The 19,725-nt window shown below is 45.6% G+C and overlaps 1 protein-coding gene across 6 annotated transcripts in view; it reads left to right on the top strand.

Moving 5' to 3' along the window:
* Nucleotides 1-9,034, top strand: part of LOC142470139 (anoctamin-10-like) — an 80,223-nt gene extending 71,189 nt beyond the window's left edge. For all 6 annotated transcript variants that reach the window (XR_012789180.1, XM_075577094.1, XM_075577093.1 and 3 more), the window contains one exon: nucleotides 8,622-9,034. Coding sequence is in view for 5 of the 6 variants with exons in the window: in XM_075577094.1 (XP_075433209.1) it covers nucleotides 8,622-8,648 (27 nt within the window). In the remaining variant the exon portion in view is untranslated. The remainder of the gene's footprint in view (nucleotides 1-8,621) is intronic.
* The last annotated feature ends 10,691 nt before the right edge of the window (nucleotides 9,035-19,725 follow it).

A 19,725-nucleotide genomic window follows, 5' to 3' on the forward strand; every position in this document is an offset into this window, starting at 1 on the left:
CCGTTATAGCGCGATCCGCTACAACGCGGATCGCTTATAACACGTGTTGAGTGTGGCTCCCGATTTAGAACATCAAGTTTTTTTCCCCCCAAAGCTTTATTGCTAACAGACACACACAGAGATGGAGAAGGACACACACACGCAAAATGGGGGGAGGCGATTGCACTAAACTATTAGTCCTATCTAAAGGTTAAGGTGAAACACCTAAATGAAAGATGTCCAAATCTAGCAGTACACTGATATATATTGTTTGTTTATAATTGATATGATGCAGCCTCACAGAGTTAGCCCATCACACATGAATCTCTTTAGACATAATCCAACAGCTATGGTAATCATTCATATATACATTCTATGGTGTTCATGCTTATATATTCCCAGATATGCTAGGGGTAATATCAATGTGATGGTAAGATTTTAAGCCCTGGCAGCAGGATATTGAGCACTAAAGTTAGCTTCTCAGGAATGTATAGGACTAATGGCAATGAGAGGCTAACTGCTACTGGCTATGTAGCAATTCAGCTATAAAGTTACATAATTCTCTGGTTGCTATAGTCCTTCCCTAATTACAACTTGAGCCAGTTTAGTAAAATTGTTTTCCTTTCTCACAAATCTTGTAGCAGCATAGGTACCATGCTGTTTCCTGCACATGATTTCAAGTGGTCCGTTGTTATGGGGGGGGGGGGGCTAACTAGCACAGGGCAAGCAGGAAACAGCATTGTAGCTATGCTGCTACAAGATTTATGTGAATGGAAAACAATATTACACCCATTCATATCTTTATTTGTATACATGTTTCCTGTAATTAAACCCCAGCCCTTACAACATCACTATCACTTTTTCTCTCATCCCCGTCCCCCTTTCATATGTGCAGAGAATAAGCAGCCTTTTGTCATAGAGCAGTGATGAGAAACTCCTCCCCACGCCCTCTTATGCATTCTCCTGCTTTTCATTAGCCTTTCTTTAGGCTGCGTCCATAGATGGACCAGCCGTGCTGAGGCGTGCGGACGCTCCGCGCTGGCGAGCGTCCACAGGCGTGCTCAGGCTTTGGAGTTTTCAGCCGAGCGCCAAGCTGTTTTTCAGCGCGCTGTCGACTGAAAACCTCCAATCACTGCACAGCAGCGTCAACGTCACGGCGCCGTGACGTCGGCGCCGTGACAGTGACGTCAGTGCGTCGCGGGCGATTGGCCCAGCGACGTCACTGCCCCGCCTCCAACCACCCCCCCCCGGCTCCCTTCGCGCACGCTGGCTCGCCTGCAAGTCCGTGCAATCGCGCTGACTGAAGCAGGCGAGCCTCAGCGTTAGCGCGCCTCCGCTCTCCCCACACCTCTATGGCCCGGGCCTTAGAGTCAATTGCTGGAATGGGAGCAGAGTCAGAGAGACGTTAGTGATTTATGTCCCACAGTCTGTGCTTGGAATATCTAGTAGCTTTGCGCAATTTGGCCATAAACACACTCGGCTATATGCTGTAGGTATAATGTTACTGCGGACAAACCCCCTCATATGCACCTTCTGCTCACCCCTCGCTGCAATCTGCAGCCTGCAGAGGAAAATAACATCTTACAGCAGCATCTTGTGTTAACCCCCTCATTGCCATGTAATATGTCATGTGTTGTTGTTCATCTGAGGTTGTATTTACCTAATTTAAGACATGCTAAGGAAAAGAGGATTGTTATTATGTCCTGATATGTACAACCATAGAATTCAAAGAGGCTGTACTTTCTTTTTCACACAACTGTTGGTATGCAGGCTTATGATGCTTTGGCCAAAGGGTTAACTAAATAACCAAGTATTTATTATTATTATTATTATTATTGAAGTATTTTACTTTGTACTTTTTACCATATATGTTTTGTCAATGGGATGTAGCATTGGGCACCCCTGTCTCTTGTTATGTACAACCATATAATTCAAAGAGGCTGTACTTTCTTTTTCACACAACTGTGTGTATGTATGTACAGTATCTGGCTGGCGATTGAGTATTACTCATAACTGCTTTTATTCCCGTTATGTTTGTGAGTGTGTTTTTTTTAAACCATCTACTCCATATAAATTTTGTTAAACTTTATTACGATATGAGTGCGCCTGTTTTTTGTCTGTTTTTTTATATATATATATATATATATATGAAATAATGTTTGTGTGTGTATTTGTGCCCCCTGTGATTGGCCGGCGGACAGCCTCAGCTCATGGTCCTTCGGGGTGGGGTGACGTCACGGCCATGCCTACGCAGGCCGTGACAGTCACACCACACTCACACCGCATGCGCCTCTGGACCGACCCCCACTCACCAGCACCCGCCGCCTCCCGCCTCTCACCCCTGCGCCGCACCAATCACCCCGCCGCCTGCCGCACTCACGCCGACACGCAGCCTCCCGCCTGCCGCACTCACGCCGACGCCGCCTCTCACATCACGCTTCCGCCTTCCGCCCGCCCACTCGGCTCTTCTCCTTACACCGTGGGCCCCGTATTACCAGCAGGGGGGGGAAGAAGAAGCCAGCGGTGAGGCCAGACTGGGGTCCTGCGAGCGGGTAGCAACCCCCCCCCCCCCCCCCCAATCAGCAGCTCCACGCAGGGGGAAGAGTCAGGATAAATACCGCCTCCCCGTCTCCCCTTTCCTCCACACCTCTGCGGGGGGGAAGGGGGGGAGAACAGTCAAGAGAGAGGGGGGCAACACCAGACTGACACACACACACACTGACTGATGCGCACACACACACACACTGAAACTGCCACACACACACACACTGCCGCACACACACCGCATGAAGCTGTAAAGGGGGGGGGGGGGGACAGAGCTGTAAGGGGGTCGGGGGACCGGACCTGTATATGGGAGGGGGGGGGGACTAGACCTGTAAATTGGGGGGGGGAGGGACGGGGACTGGACCTGTAAATGGGGGGGGGGGAGGGACCGGACCTGTAAATGGGGAGGAGGGACCGGACCTGTAAAGGGGGGGGAGCCGGATTGATGTGAACGGGGGACAAACCGAGAGGGGGGAGACAGGGGAAGAGAGAGAGAGGGGGGGGAGTGGAGAGAGAGAGAGGGCGGAGGGGAGAGAGGGAGAGGGTAGAGATGAGAGGGGAGAGGGAGGAAGGGAGAGAGGGGGAGAGGGAGGAGGTTAGAGAGAGAGGGGAGCGGGAACATTACATCCCGGGCAACGACGGGTATATCAGCTAATATATATATATGTATATATATATATTTATATATATATATATATATATATATATATATATATATATATATATATATACACTCACAGTGTGTGTGTGTGTGTGTATGTATATATATATATATAGATATATATCTCATATAAAAATATTACTTGCGAGCACATTCACATGTTATAGACAGGTCTGCAACCCTGCTTTTCACCATTATCACCTAGCATACAGTGCTTCCACTGCAGCAAGGGATTCTGGGAAATGACATGCAAATGAGCACACAGTGCTACCTTTTCGCTCAAGTCCACATTACACGGAGAACCCTTAAGCCAATGCATGCTTCTTTAAACACAGCTTTTAAACATAGCTTACAGTGCTAAATGGGCCATAGAATTAGTAGTCCAAGGGGACTTGGCTACATCCTCCTCTGGTTTTGAAATCCCTCACGACCTCGCATGAGGGCATAACATTCCACCACATTTTTATACAATAAAAACACAACATGGTAATAACATTATAACATAACTGATTCCACCCAGGTAATGTGTCCACCCCTTCAGATATTTTAGCCGTCACTATTGGGGTAACCGTCACACAGGAAGTGGCCTCAGTCATTATCGGAGACACAAGTCAAGGGGTTCCTGGCCTGTAACTGTGGTCACCGTCAGCTTCACGGGGACTAAATTCAGGACTGTGGGAATGGTCGGAACAGGGCAATGGGGCAGGATGGGGCAAGTCCAGCACTTCAAAGCCTCGTTTCGCGGGGTATTTAGAGTTCCATAACTCAACTTGGGTGGCAACAGAAGAGGTTGTCCGTATTATAGCCTGCAACAGTCCGCACGCAAGAGTGGGAACAGTGGCAACCAGAGGTTTAGCAAGGCCTCCCATGCTCCGCTTGTCCTGCCCCTGCTTCCGCGCCCTGCACTACTGAAAGAAAAGGTTCTCTGTAGGAGTACTCACCAACGCAGCAGGGGCGGATGAAGAAGCCGCAAAAGAAGCATTACTGTCCAGTAATGTTGTTATCGGAGATCCCTCCGCACTGATCACCTCATCCGGGCACTCGGCTTAGACAGTAGACACATAGGCCATGGCTCGAGCTCGCAGATGGATTTACACTGCAACTGGAGCTGGGACATTCCTCCAGGGACATCGGTCAAACGATGATCGACACCCCTTGGTAGAAATTTGGGCTCGAGATGTACAAAGGGGTCGTTGGAGGCCTCGTCCGATACCTCATCGATGGATGCACCCTCGCTGGTCTGCCGGAAGCTCGCAGACGCAGTGCGGATGGTTCCTCCTGTGGGGAGCGGGGCACCAAGGGCGTGGTGGCCCTCGCTCGGCCAGGCCTTTCCAGGCACCGGCTCGCCTCCTCTAAGGCACGGATCGTAGCGGGATATGACTGGATGGCAGAAGGAGACTCACGCTATCGCACACTGGCCGGTGTGGACTCAGGTATGTTCGCTGGTAAGATTTCTTCTGCCGGGCTGGAGAGACCACTGATGTCAATTCCCAGGGCTCCCAGCGAGCCCGCTCCAGAGTTCAACGTAGAAAAAATGCTGTATGGTGCTCTAAAACAGTGATCAAGACTATTACAAGTCCATGAATGTCTTCTTTAACTGTGTAAATCCTAGGAGTATCACGGAAATAATAGACCAAAAATCACATGTAGATCACACCTACTTCCACTATAACACGATGGCCTGGATAGAGTTCCACTAAGATTAGTAACAACTCCCACTAGCTAGTGTCCAGTCAGATGTATCGCTGTGGAGCAGTAAAAAGGTGTATAAGAGTAGTATTACTCACATATTGATGGTCTCCATGAATTTCCTCCTCTGGTGTGTGCATCCGGTTTTCCAAAGGTGACAGCAAAGCAGTGAAGGAAAGTTGGAGCACAACTAAGCACAGAAAAAGGAGAACAAACTGCGAGAGAGTGTGTGTCCCATAAAACATATCTTCTTTTTAAAAGGTTTTAATATGTTATAAAGGCATCGTGTAGCTAGGTCAATTTCTATTTTGAGTTGATAAATGTTTAGAGTATGTTGTTAGTTGTCAATTGTCAATAAAGTTTGTTTATTCTGTATACACGCATGTGCGCGCTGACGTCACCATTGCGCGACGCGCATGACACGCCACTTGTGACGCGGTCTGGCGCCGAGCGGATGGAGTCGGATGGTGGGAAACTGTGTGTATATCAGAGACCAGGTAAGAGGGGATCAGTATACACCTTGATAAAGAGCGTTCCGCTCGAAACGCGTTGGTGGGGGCCCGTGGGCTCGCTGTATTTTTATGTTTTGATCCATTAAATATATTTTTATGGGACACACACTCTCGCAGTTTGTTCTCCTTTTTCTGTGCTTAGTTGTGCTCCAACTTTCCTTCACTGCTTAGCTCCAGAGTTCATACCTTGTGAACAGCGGCTCCCATGCCGGATTTCGGAACCGACCAGGTTCCAAAGCAATATCCAGAAATCAGGCTGGTAGGTCTCGGATGGCTGTCCAGGCATCTCCATCAATCTTTGGAGAAACCTGTTGATATCGGGAAGTTCCCCAGTGGGCAGCAGAGTCTTGGAAATCTCCGTTCCAGGGCCCTGGAGGCGGAGGTACGGTGCGTGGCATTCAGAGCACCGGGAAGCGGATCCCAGCGCTGGTTTCACCCATTCGCACAACGGGCACACCAACCGGAGCGAGTTCTCTCTATCGTGGGGAAGTAATAGCAGATCTCCTGGGAGAGCAAAGTGAGTGCCTTGCTTCTCATCCATCGTCGCAGCTATCTGGGGGGCAGCGGATAGGTGTGCGTCTGTTCAACAATTCTACCATGTGCGACTGTGGCTAAGTCCCCACATCCGCAGCTCGGTAGCAGATAGACACAACTTCAGCTCCTCCCTCTGGTAATGCAATAGCGAGCCTATAGAGAACAGGGTGTGACTTGGCTTTCGCGCCAAACCCAAATTATTCTGCCAGAAGGGCGCGACTAGGCTTTGCGCCAAACCCAGAGATTTGCAACCAGAGTCTTCCAACTTTGCACAAGTTTCAGGCCACCTGTGGATCAAGCGCCCCTCCACGGATACCTGCCTGCTCACACAAAAATGAACAGCACGAGTGGGCCGTAGTTTCCTCGGTGAAGTCTCGCGACACTACCCCCACACCTCTTCTTGGTTAGAGTAGTACAGGTGGACTGTAGTCTCCCCGGTGAATCCTCGAGACACTACCCCCACGCCTCTTCTTGGTTATAATAGCACGGGTGGGCCGTAGTCTCCTCGGTGAAGCCTCGATACACTACCCCCACACCTCTTCTTGGTTAGAATAGCTAGGTGCAGGCGCAGCTTCCCCTTGGTGAAGCCTCTGGGATACTGCCCCTGCACCTCTTCGTAGTAATAGCGATTACACACACACTCTGCACATGCATGTAACATGGAGAGGAGGGGTCCATGCTGTAGCTCCATTTTGGCCGGGGAGCCCGGTCCTTAAGATCCCATAGGGTCCCCTTATGGACACTACACACATGGGCCCTCTAACTTTGAGAAATAGGAGCGTACCTCCTCTGTCCTGCTACTATCTCAGCAGAACCTCCATGTGTAGCACCTTTTTCCCCACCCTAAATGAGATACTATAGCTACTGGTGTATTCTGGTGCTGGTGCATACCTGTGAGGTAGAACAGAAGGCCTGAGATCTCTGCAGTGGTACAGGGAGACATCAGGACAGGCTATCAGGGATGGTTCGGCCAGCACACACCTCCAGCCCAGGAGGATCTGCTAAAAAATGCTAATTAACAATGCAAGTGACACGTGTATTTTGTGTTTCAATTTAAGTGCAAAAATTGCAAAGAATTGTGCAAATTATGCAGTGCAATATATTATTATATTAAATAATGTTGTGATCATAAGTGCTTGTGCAGTATATGTGCAAATTATAACATAATATGCAATGCAATATAATATACACTGGTATTGTTAACCCACGTGCTTGTTCAATATTTATCAATGTGCTTAGTGTTATTGTGATATAAATTACGTGTGATATTTTTCAATAAAACCATAAAAACTCTGTTGCTCCGTTTCCTTTTCTTTCCAATGGAACAGTCAGGTTTCTTCCCCCAATTTCTTATGAGGCAAGAGAAAAAGAGAAAACATCCAAGTGTTTAGAATGTACCTTGGAGTTTATAGTGTAGTGAATACAAAGCAAATACACTCACATTTTATAAATGCCTAAGTTCATTGTACAAGGGTCTTTGGGGATTTTCAGTGGCCTTACTGCTGCGACACACTTTATTCGAGCAAATACCCAGTATGTACCTGGCAGATACCTGGAATGCGCCGCTCCTCACCTCTGACAAGCCCCGTTGCGTTTGCCTTCCCAGCCTGGGTTCATGCCTGGCTGACGGGCGGCTGATCTGTTAAATGATAATGATTAGGATTTAATAGGCTGCAATGCTTCGCGTGTCTACCAGATGGCATAAATTCATGAATTGTAATGCAGTATATATATATATACTGTGCAGTGTTGCAGCCAGCGGGAATAAAATGCTTCAATCCCTGCCTGGAAAATAACGCAATGCACTCGGGCAGAAAACAGTCACAAACCTCAATACACCCGGGTATACCCGAATTCGTGGGACTAGCCGAGCTCGAATAAAGTGTGTCGCCAGTGTAGTTCCAGTCCACGCTGTTTCTGTGCCTGTTTTGCCTCCTCGCGAGCTTGTGGAGCGCTGGAGAACTCTGGCAATTCACCCGGTGCTCACTTCCTTGTTAGTGACGTCACGAGGTCTCGTCTCGAGAGATTTCGGCTGGCTGGGGCTGGAACGTCTGTAAGGACCTGCATCTGTCTCCCTCTCCTCTGTGTGATGGTGGCCGCTGCAAACTCAACGTGTTTGGTCACTGGGGCTTCGTCAGGAAACGCATTTTTTTTTTTTTTGCAGTATTCTTGTATTCACTCTTCTTTTTCAGTGCTGGGGTTATTTGTATAGAACTATGTTGTATTTGGACCTCTTGTGATGGTCCTTTTCCCTGTGCACTGTTCAAACACACACACACACACTTTCTAATTTAGAGGTGCTCTCTGACTTGTACAGAGAGAGATTAATGTGCTCAAATGTGTTTTTTATCTATAAAATAACATGGAAACTTTCTCTTTGAGTGCGCTTATAGTGCCGGCGACAGCAACGCGACGTTGCGTCAAAACAAATGCATTGCTGCCGTCACCGTCGCGTCACTTTAAGTGTAGCCTTACTTATCTTAAAGAAGTTTCCCAATCAAATTCCTTATATATGTCACTGCCATTGGTTGATATTGGAGGGAGTGCACTTTAAATACAGAAAAGCAGCATAACTCTTTATTTTCTTCTAAATAGAACTTGAGTATAAATATACTGTACACATTGTATTTAACACTAATGTACTAATGTTCATAAAAATATGAAGTAGTTAAGTTTTTATATATGTTTTTTTTTATTTTCAGGATATCAAAAAGTTACTTTCAACCTGACAACAAAGACATCAGAATACAAATTTGCTACGTACAAATCCAAAGCTGAATCAAATGTTTGCCTCAGAACAACATTAACCCTCTGAGGGATGTGAGTGTTTGCAGCCCGGGGTGCTGACATTTTTGTGGAGTTTTTTGTCGCTAGCCACAATATTGGCAATATTGTAAATATAAACCTGGACAAATCATATATTCTTTTACATAGCAGAACCTATAGATTATAAATCTATCCACAGTGTTCTATTACATAGCAGAACCTATAGATTATAAATCCATCCGCGGTGTTCTATTTTCTTTTCTTATGTTACAACAATTTCTGTCCAAATGCTAAAAAAAAAATGCATTTACATTTTTGTACATTAATATGAAATGGTATACATCCTTTATTCGATGTCACACTTTCACAACCTATACAGTATATAATTATGTTCACCAGCCTAAACTACCAGAACATCTAAGCATAATATTTGTGAAGTGCTTCAGCAGTATAAAAACACTGGAAGCAGTGACAAACACATCGAACGGACAATCTTCTGAATCCAGCGTAGCATAACAGTTTTATAAAATATTATATTTTATTAATGCATATATTTTGTAGAATTAGGATTAACAGGCACTTATTTCAGTTGGGTACACCTACAGTATCTCCAAAGTTATGAAACTTTGTAGGACCTTACCATAGCCACCCCTCCCCCCCAGCAGCAGTAATATTATTAAGAGGCTTTTATTTTTATATCCGCCAAAGCAGCCGATGGAGATTTCTGGTGAAAACTGCCCTATTGGCCACAACACAATTTTGTCTGGAAAATAGCCTGATTATCCTTTTCAACGGATATAGAACAAGCCCGTAAATGTCCATGAGGGAAAAACGCTTACCCCATGAATATTGTGGGATTTTGTGGGGACACACCCAACCCAAGATTAAAACAGGGGACACCCCTATTCTAAGTCAATTAGATAATCTTTCAGTCCAAACTACCTAGGATATGAGAAACGGCCCCGATATTAGTGCCACCCCACTATTGCTGCTATAAATAGGGATTTATAAGCCACAATAGAAACAAACAAACTCCAGTGAATTTAGGGATTTCACAGAGGGAATCTCTGACCCAATATCTAAAGATTGATGTACCCCCCTTTAAGTTTTAAAAAGAGGCATATCTCTGTAACCATTAAATATTTTTTGGAAGATGTTGCTAAAAAGCCCTCCCCCCCATGACATTATGTTATACTGTTCAGCAGCATGGCAACACTTTTAGGTCAGTAATACATTGTACCGTAAATTCCGGACTATAAGCCGCAACTTTTTCCCCACGCTTTGAACCTCGCGGCTTACACAATGACGCGGCTAATATATGGATTTTTCCCGCTTTCAAATTATTTTTTTTCAAAAAAACACATTCTGTGACGTGCTCAGTTTTTTGGCGGCATGAAGCTTTCATTAGACCAGGCCTGCACAACACGCGGCCCGCGGGTCGCATGCAGCCCGCCTGTACTCACTGTGCGGCCCGCGGTGGCTTTCTGCTCTCCCCCTCCCTCCCGAGTCCACTCTCCCGCGCCCCACCGCGAGCTCGCTGTCACCATCCCCCGCGAGCCCGCTCTCCCCCTCGCAGAGTAGCAGCGCGCTCTAGCATTGAGGCACTTCCTGCCTGCTGCTTGCTAGAGCGTGCGTGCACTCCTGCTTGGACGGCAGAGGTATTTACTGCTTGGACGGCAGAGGTATTTACTGGTTAATGTGAGGTGCTGGGGGCTTGATGTGAAGTGCTCAGGGGTTAATGTGAGGTGCTGGGGGGCTTGATGTGTGGTGCAGGGGGGGTTGATATGAGGTGCAGGGGAGTTGATGTGAGGTGCAGGGGGAGTTGATGTGAGGTGCAGGGGGTGTTGATGTGAGGTGCTGGGGGGTTAATGTGAGGTGCTGGGGGCTTGATGTGAGGTGCTCAGGGGTTAATGTGAGGTGCTGGGGGGCTTGATGTGTGGTGCAGGGGGGGTTGATGTGAGCTGCAGGGGGAGTTGATGTGAGGTGCAGGGGGAGTTGATGTGAGGTGCAGGGGGTGTTGATGTGAGGTGCAGGGGGTGTTGATGTGAGGTGCTGGGGGAGTTGATGTGAGGTGCTGGGGGAGTTGATGTGAGGTGCTGGGGGAGTTGATGTGAGGTGCAGGGGGTGTTGATGTGAGGTGCAGGGGGTGTTGATGTGAGGTGCTGGGGGGCTTGATGTGTGGTGCAGGGGGAGTTGATGTGAGGTGCAGGGGGAGTTGATGTGAGGTGCAGGGGGTGTTGATGTGAGGTGCAGGGGGAGTAGGCACCTGCGGCTTATAGACGTGTGCGGCTTATTTATGTTCAAAATAATAATTTTTTTAAAATTCAGTGGGTGCGGCTTATATTCAGGTGCGCTCAATAGTCCGGAAATTACGGTAATCAACATCTGATACATACAGACATACATAGGAAGGATGTTGATCCAGGGAGTAATCTGATTGTCAATTCGTGAAGTCAGGAAGGAATTTATTTTCCCTTTATGAGATGTCATTGGATGATCTGTCACTGGCGGTTTTTGTTTTCCTTCCTCTGGATCAATATACTGTAAATACAGATATAGGATAAAGTATCTGTCGTCTAAATTTAGCATACTGTAGGTTGAATTTGATGGATGGATGTCTTTTTTCAACCTCATCTACTATGTTACTATTAAGCCGTAATAAGATTAGGAAGATGAGAGCTGCGTACAGTATAATAACAGAAATAATAGAATACAAACAAAAGCCTGTACGTACAGCACATATTCGTATCTAAACCTTCATCTTGTACCCAAAATGTACTATAAACAGTTCTAAGTTTTTTTACAAAATAAGTTTCCCTTAAATGTGTTTTTCTTTCTAACATCCTACAAACTAACATTACAGAATGGTCTCAATAACAAAATAGATACAAACAGACAACATGGATTCCGAATCACTTGAATTCCATTTACACGTTTCCCCTACTGATAACTCGGACTGTGAAATCTTCACACTGAGCACCATCCCAGAGACAATGAGACCAGGAAGTGAGAGCAAAACAGAGTAGGTGGCAGACAGGGTTAGGGGACAGTGAACAGATGTTGTTCTCCTTAGCATGGCAGTGCACAGGGGTGTATTGTCTGTTCTGCTGAACTCCTATGTTTAAATTAATAAAATAAAAAAAATAACAAATGTAAAATATATATTTTTCTATTTTTGAAAGATAAACTTTGCCATGTTGGCATAATCATATTACATACAGTACAGATGTAGCAGATATTACTCCTTAATAGCGGGTCATACACAATGCGCCAGTGGGAGCGGCCACCATTGAAACCGCCACGTACAAAAAATAGGCGGGGCTAACTAATTGTTGCACACAGCAATAGTACAGCAGGTCCAATAACGTCTGCTACATCTGTATTACATCTTGCTACTTTTGCAAGAACTATTTTTTTGGCATACTGTACCTTGGGCTTCGAGTTCTATTGATTGATTTGATTTGGGGGAGGGGGGTTTGTTGACTATCACACATTTTGTTTATTGCTTTAAGATGGCAGGGATGTTTCCCATGGTTATTCTCCATATTTTGTTTCATATTAAACAATTATCACAGTGTTTGTGTTCTGTATTTGGTTTCACTTTTAAAATTGTTGTCGTTATTTTCTGTTTTTATTCTTATTTGTAATTTGTGCTGGTTACATAACGAGCAGAGCCCCGAAGTGCAATGTAGAAAAGGAAAAGGCACATTTTATATCAGTGCTAGTTGTTGGGTGAACATTCTGGTCCCGACAGGACGACCCAGGAACATTACAATGTTGTGCTTGGAAGGATTTCAAATATCGAAGAAAGACTGAACAGGATAGTGGAAACAGAGAATAAGGGAGTAAAACAAAGGATTATAAAGTGAAAGAGATAGTAAAAATGTAAGTGAGGGGAAAGGAAGAGAAAGTGAGTGCACGGGAAATGAGACTCAGACCTAGGGAGGAATACAAGGATGAAGTGGTAAAGTGAAAGAGAAATTCATAGGTAATTAAACAGGAATACGGAAAGATATTTAGAGATAAACAGAAAGGTAGCAGCTATATAGTTAGACAGGAGCATAGATAGAGGTCCAAATATAGATACTGTAGATAGTTACTGTATATGTAGCCCTCTTTACCACTGATTAAAGAGACTACCGGTACCTGTCTGGCTGCCAGAAGGCCTGAGCATCCGCCTCTGGGAGCCTGGGGTGTCACTTGTCTGCCCTGATGCAGCGCCTCCACCTGTGAGAAATCTCAGTGCAGTGGGATGATCCACACACAGGAACCAATAATAGTAATAACCAGACCACAAGTATGTAATAACGACTTTACTGAACATATATATCTTATACTTCTACCCCACAATATATATATATATTACACTATATATTACACTCCCAACCCCCTTACACCAAGTGAGTGTCCCTACAGTACAAAGGGTGCCTGGCACCAATACCCTGATGTCCTTTTACCCAATGTCAAGGCGCTCCCAAAAGTGTGTATGGTAGTGCTACCCGTGAACCGTTGGTGCACTTCAGTTGAGGTACCTGCCGGGTACTCCAATACCCGAAGCGACCAATTAACAACGGATCCTGGAGATCCAGCAGCGACGTCGTAAGCGAAGCCTCCACCTCCGTGTGGGGTGGGTTCCAGCTGTATGGTCACACCAATAAAATAGTCTTTAATGATATATGACTGGATCGGGTCTCAGACCGCAGGCTATGCTTCACAATGTGGCGTCTTCACTGGCACTATAAACTAACTACATACAGCTAATGGGGAAATGTCCCTAGCTAGGGGGTTCCCTGTAGCAGCCACAATCTAATTAGGTGATTGGGAACTATCTTGGACCTAAGGGGGTTAATCTGACCTAGTCTGGGTGCCATTGACACCCAGATCCTATCTTCCCTGTCTCAGTACTGGCTCCAACTGAATTAACTGTCAGCTTGCCCTCCAAGCGCTCCCAAAGTTCCAATCTCCCCTCAGGAAATTCTAGCAGCCCTACTGGCTGTACTGTGTCACATGACCTCAGCTCCTGGGGCATTCTGGGGAGTGTAGTCCCCCTGCAGAGCAACATAGTGAAGACGAAGGGGGTGGGACAGAGGGTGACAAGGCTACATATATATTAAGGTATAGACAGAAAATACAGATCAGGTTGCCACCGTCTACTGAAGGCTACCTCGGAGCCAACTTTTTAAAATTTAGCGCTTCCTTTCGTCTCCCGGCATCTCCCCCTGCCACTCCTGTCAATATGGCTAAGTCCCCACATCCGCAGCTCGGTAGCAGATAGACACAACTTCAGCTCTTCCCTCTGGTAATGCAATAGCGAGCCTATAGAGAACAGGGTGTGACTTGGCTTTCGCGCCAAACCCAGATTATTCTGCCAGAAGGGCGCGACTAGGCTTCGCGCCAAGCCCACAGATTTGCAACCAGAGTCTTCCAATTTTGCACAAGTTTCAGGCCACCTGTGGATCAAGCGCCCCTCCACGGATACCTGCCTGCTCACACAAAAATGAACAGCACGAGTGGGCCGTAGTTTCCTCGGTGAAGTCTCGCGATACTACCCCCACACCTCTTCTTGGTTAGAGTAGTACAGGTGGGCTGTAGTCTCCCCGGTGAAGCCTCGAGACACTACCCCCACGCCTCTTCTTGGTTATAATAGCACGTGTGGGCCGTAGTCTCCTCGGTGAAGCCTCAATACACTACCCCCACACCTCTTCTTGGTTAGAGTAGTACAGGTGGGCTGTAGTCTCCCCGGTGAAGCCTTGAGACACTACCCCCACGCCTCTTGGTTATAATAGCACGGGTGGGCCGTAGTCTCCTTGGTGAAGCCTCGATACACTACCCCCACACCTCTTCTTGGTTAGAATAGCACGGTGCAGGTGCAGCTTCCCCTTGGTGAAGCCTCTGGGATACTGCCCCTGCACCTCTTTGTAGTAATAGCGATTACACACACACACTGCACATGCATGTAACATGGAGAGGAGGGGTCCATGCTGTAGCTCCATTTTTGGCCGGAGAGCCCGGTCCTTAAGATCCCATAGGGTCTCCTTATGGACACTACACACATGGGCCCTCTAACTTTGAGAAATAGGAGCGTACCTCCTCTGTCCTGCTACTATCTCAGCAGAACCTCCATGTGTAGCACCTTTTTCCCCACCCTAAATGAGATACTATAGCTACTGGTGTATTCTGGTGCTGGTGCATACCTGTGAGGTAGAACAGAAGGCCTGAGATCTCTGCGGTGGTATAGGGAGACATCAGGACAGGCTATCAGGGATGGTTCGGCTAGCACACACCTCCAGCCCAGGAGGATCTGCTAAAAAATGCTAATTAACAATGCAAATGACACGTGTATTTTGTGTTTCAATTTAAGTGCAAAAATTGCAAAGAATTGTGCAAATTATGCAGTGCAATATATTATTATATTAAATAATGTTGTGATCATAAGTGCTTGTGCAGTATATGTGCAAATTATAACATAATATGCAATGCAATATAATATACACTGGTATTATTAACCCACGTGCTTGTTCAATATTTATCAATGTGCTTAGTGTTATTGTGATATAAATTACGTGTGATATTTTTCAATAAAACCATAAAAACTCTGTTGCTCCGTTTCCTTTTCTTTCCAATGGAACAGTCAGATTTCTTCCCTCAATTTCTTATGAGGCAAGAGAAAAAGAGAAAACATCCAAGTGTTTAGAATGTACCTTGGAGTTTATAGTGTAGTGAATACAAAGCAAATACACTCACATTTTATAAATGCCTAAGTTCGTTGTACAGGGGTCTTTGGGGATTTTCAGTGGCCTTAGTTCCAGTCCACGCTGTTTCTGTGCCTGTTTTGCCTCCTCGCGAGCTTGTGGAGCGCTGGAGAACTCCGGCAATTCACCCGGTGCTCACTTCCTTGTTAGTGACGTCACGAGGTCTCGTCTCGAGAGATTTCGGCTGGCTGGGGCTGGAACGTCTGTAAGGACCCGCGTCTGTCTCCCTCTCCTCTGTGTGATGGTGGCAGCTGCAAACTCAACGTGTTTGGTCACTGGGGCTTCGTCAGGAAACTCGTTTTTTTTTTTGCAGAATTCTTGTATTTACTCTTCTTTTTCACTGCTGGGGTTATTTGTATAGAACTATGTTGTATTTGGACCTCTTGTGATGGTCCTTTTCCCTGTGCACTGCTCAAACACACACACACAATTTCTAATTTAGAGGTGCTGTCTGACTTGTACAGAGAGAGATTAATGTGCTCAAATGTGTTTTTTATCTATAAAGTAACTTGGAAACTTTCTCTTAGGCTGCGCTTATAGTGCCGGCGACAGCAACGCGACGTTGCGTCAAAACAAATGCATTGCCGCCGTCGCGTGCGCTTATAGTAAGCACGGCATGATGGAGCGACGGCTTGGTCACGATCGCTGGAAGTCATCTCAATTTTATTATTCCAGTGACCGCAGCCTGATGTCACCGTCGCCGGCACTTTAAGTGTAGCCTTACTTATCTTAAAGAAGTTTCCCAATCAAATTCCTTATATATGTCACTGCCATTGGTTGATATTGGAGGGAGTGCACTTTAAATACAGAAAAGCAGCATAACTCTTTATTTTCTTCTAAATAGAACTTTTATGTACTTGAGTATAAATATACTGTACACATTGTATTTAACACTAATGTACTAATGTTCATAAAAATATGAAGTAGTTAAGTTTTTATATATGTTTTTTTTATTTTCAGGATATCAAAAAGTTACTTTCAACCTAACAACAAAGACATCAGAATACAAATTTGCTACGTACAAATCCAAAGCTGAATCGAATGTTTGCCTCAGAACAACATTAACCCTCTGAGGGATGAGAGTGTTTGCAGCCCGGGGTGCTGACATTTTTGTGGACTTTTTTGTCGCTAGCCACAATATTGGCAATATTGTAAATATAAACCTGGACAAATCATATATTCTTTTACATAGCAGAACCTATAGATTATAAATCTATCCACAGTGTTCTATTACATAGCAGAACCTATAGATTATAAATCCATCCGCGGTGTTCTATTTTCTTTTCTTATGTTACAACAATTTCTGTCCAAATGCTAAAAAAAATGCATTTACATTTTTGTACATTAATATGAACTGGTATACATCCTTTATTCGATGTCACACTTTCACAACCTATACAGTATATAATTATGTTCACCACCCTAAACTACCAGAACATCTAAGCATAATATTTGTGAAGTGCTTCAGCAGTATAAAAACACTGGAAACAGTGACAAACACATCAAACGGACAATCTTCTGAATCCAGCGTAGCATAACAGTTTTATAAAATATTATATTTTATTAATGCATATATTTTGTAGAATTAGGATTAACAGGCACTTATTTCAGTTGGGTACACCTACAGTATCTCCAAAGTTATGAAAAATTGTAGGACCTTACCATAGCCACCCCTCCCCCAAGCAGCAGTAATATTATTAAGAGGCTTTTATTTTTATATCCGCCAAAGCAGCCGATGGAGATTTCTGGTGAAAACTGCCCTATTGGCCACAACACAATTTTGTCTGGAAAATAGCCTGATTATCCTTTTCAACGGATATAGAACAAGCCCGTAAATGTCCATGAGGGAAAAACGCTTACCCCATGAATATTGTGGGATTTTGTGGGGACACACCCAACCCAAGATTAAAACAGGGGACACCCCTATTCTAAGTCAATTAGAGAATCATTCAGTCCAAACTACCTAGGATATGAGAAACGGCCCCGATATTAGTGCCACCCCACTATTGCTGCTATAAATAGGGATTTATAAGCCACAATAGAAACAAACAAACTCCAGTGAATTTAGGGATTTCACAGAGGGAATCTCTGACCCAATATCTAAAGATTGATGTACCCCCCTTTAAGTTTTAAAAAGAGGCATATCTCTGTAACCATTAAATATTTTTTGGAAGATGTTGCTAAAAAGCCCTCCCCCCCATGACATTATGTTATACTGTTCAGCAGCATGGCAACACTTTTAGGTCAGTAATACATTGTACCGTAAATTCCGGACTATAAGCCGCAACTTTTTCCCCACGCTTTGAACCTCGCGGCTTACACAATGACGCGGCTAATATATGGATTTTTCCCGCTTTCAAATTATTATTTTTTCAAAAAAACACATTCTGTGACGTGCTCAGTTTTTTGGCGGCATGAAGCTTTCATTAGACCAGGCCTGCACAACACGCGGCCCGCGGGTCGCATGCAGCCCGCCTGTACTCACTGTGCGGCCCGCGGTGGCTTTCTGCTCTCCCCCTCCCTCCCGAGTCCACTCTCCCGCGCCCCACCGCGAGCTCGCTGTCACCATCCCCCGCGAGCCCGCTCTCCCCCTCGCAGAGTAGCAGCGTGCTCTAGCATTGAGGCACTTCCTGCCTGCTGCTTGCTAGAGCGTGCGTGCACTCCTGCTTGGACGGCAGAGGTATTTACTGCTTGGACGGCAGAGGTATTTACTGGTTAATGTGAGGTGCTGGGGGCTTGATGTGAAGTGCTCAGGGGTTAATGTGAGGTGCTGGGGGGCTTGATGTGTGGTGCAGGGGGGGTTGATATGAGGTGCAGGGGGAGTTGATGTGAGGTGCTGGGGGGTTAATGTGAGGTGCTGGGGGCTTGATGTGAGGTGCTCAGGGGTTAATGTGAGGTGCTGGGGGGCTTGATGTGTGGTGCAGGGGGGGTTGATGTGAGCTGCAGGGGGAGTTGATGTGAGGTGCAGGGGGAGTTGATGTGAGGTGCAGGGGGTGTTGATGTGAGGTGCAGGGGGTGTTGATGTGAGGTGCTGGAGGAGTTGATGTGAGGTGCTGGGGGAGTTGATGTGAGGTGCTGGGGGAGTTGATGTGAGGTGCAGGGGGTGTTGATGTGAGGTGCAGGGGGTGTTGATGTGAGGTGCTGGGGGGCTTGATGTGTGGTGCAGGGGGAGTTGATGTGAGGTGCAGGGGGTGTTGATGTGAGGTGCAGGGGGTGTTGATGTGAGGTGCAGGGGGAGTAGGCACCTGCGGCTTATAGACGTGTGCGGCTTATTTATGTTCAAAATAATAATTTTTTTAAAATTCAGTGGGTGCGGCTTATATTCAGGTGCGCTCAATAGTCCGGAAATTACGGTAATCAACATCTGATACATACAGACATACATAGGAAGGATGTTGATCCAGGGAGTAATCTGATTGTCAATTCGTGAAGTCAGGAAGGAATTTATTTTCCCTTTATGAGATGTCATTGGATGATCTGTCACTGGCGGTTTTTGTTTTCCTTCCTCTGGATCAATATACTGTAAATACAGATATAGGATAAAGTATCTGTCGTCTAAATTTAGCATACTGTAGGTTGAATTTGATGGATGGATGTCTTTTTTCAACCTCATCTACTATGTTACTATTAAGCCGTAATAAGATTAGGAAGATGAGAGCTGCGTACAGTATAATAACAGAAATAATAGAATACAAACAAAAGCCTGTACGTACAGCACATATTCGTATCTAAACCTTCATCTTGTACCCAAAATGTACTATAAACAGTTCTAAGTTTTTTTACAAAATAAGTTTCCCTTAAATGTGTTTTTCTTTCTAACATCCTACAAACTAACATTACAGAATGGTCTCAATAACAAAATAGATACAAACAGACAACATGGTGTGACAGAAACCAGGGGTTGGTAATAAACTCCATATACAGGGCTCCCAGGATACTGAACAGTTTCTGTCCTGTCTAAGCTGAACAGGGCAGCCTCGTGGTACAGGCACTCCATTCCACAGTTTGTCTGCTGCCTGTTTTCTGTCACCTGTCATGCTGATTAGAGTTCAGGTATATAAGACCTGTTTCCTGTTTCCTCTGGGCCCCGCCCAAGAGCCTGGAAGGCTGCTGAACTGCAGAGGGGTGAGAAAGCCTCTTTCCCAAATCGCTTCATTCATTCTGTTAGTTTGTCTAAAGACTGCAAAGGTACTTATTTTGTTGGTGGAAGTGGACAAGCCACTTCCAACTCTGAGTCAGGGACATCTAAGTTTAAGTTATCGCTCAGACGAGCAGCTTTTTGTTTGGC

Source organism: Ascaphus truei, chromosome 19 (genome assembly GCF_040206685.1).
Source record: "Ascaphus truei isolate aAscTru1 chromosome 19, aAscTru1.hap1, whole genome shotgun sequence".
Taxonomy (NCBI): domain Eukaryota; kingdom Metazoa; phylum Chordata; class Amphibia; order Anura; family Ascaphidae; genus Ascaphus; species Ascaphus truei.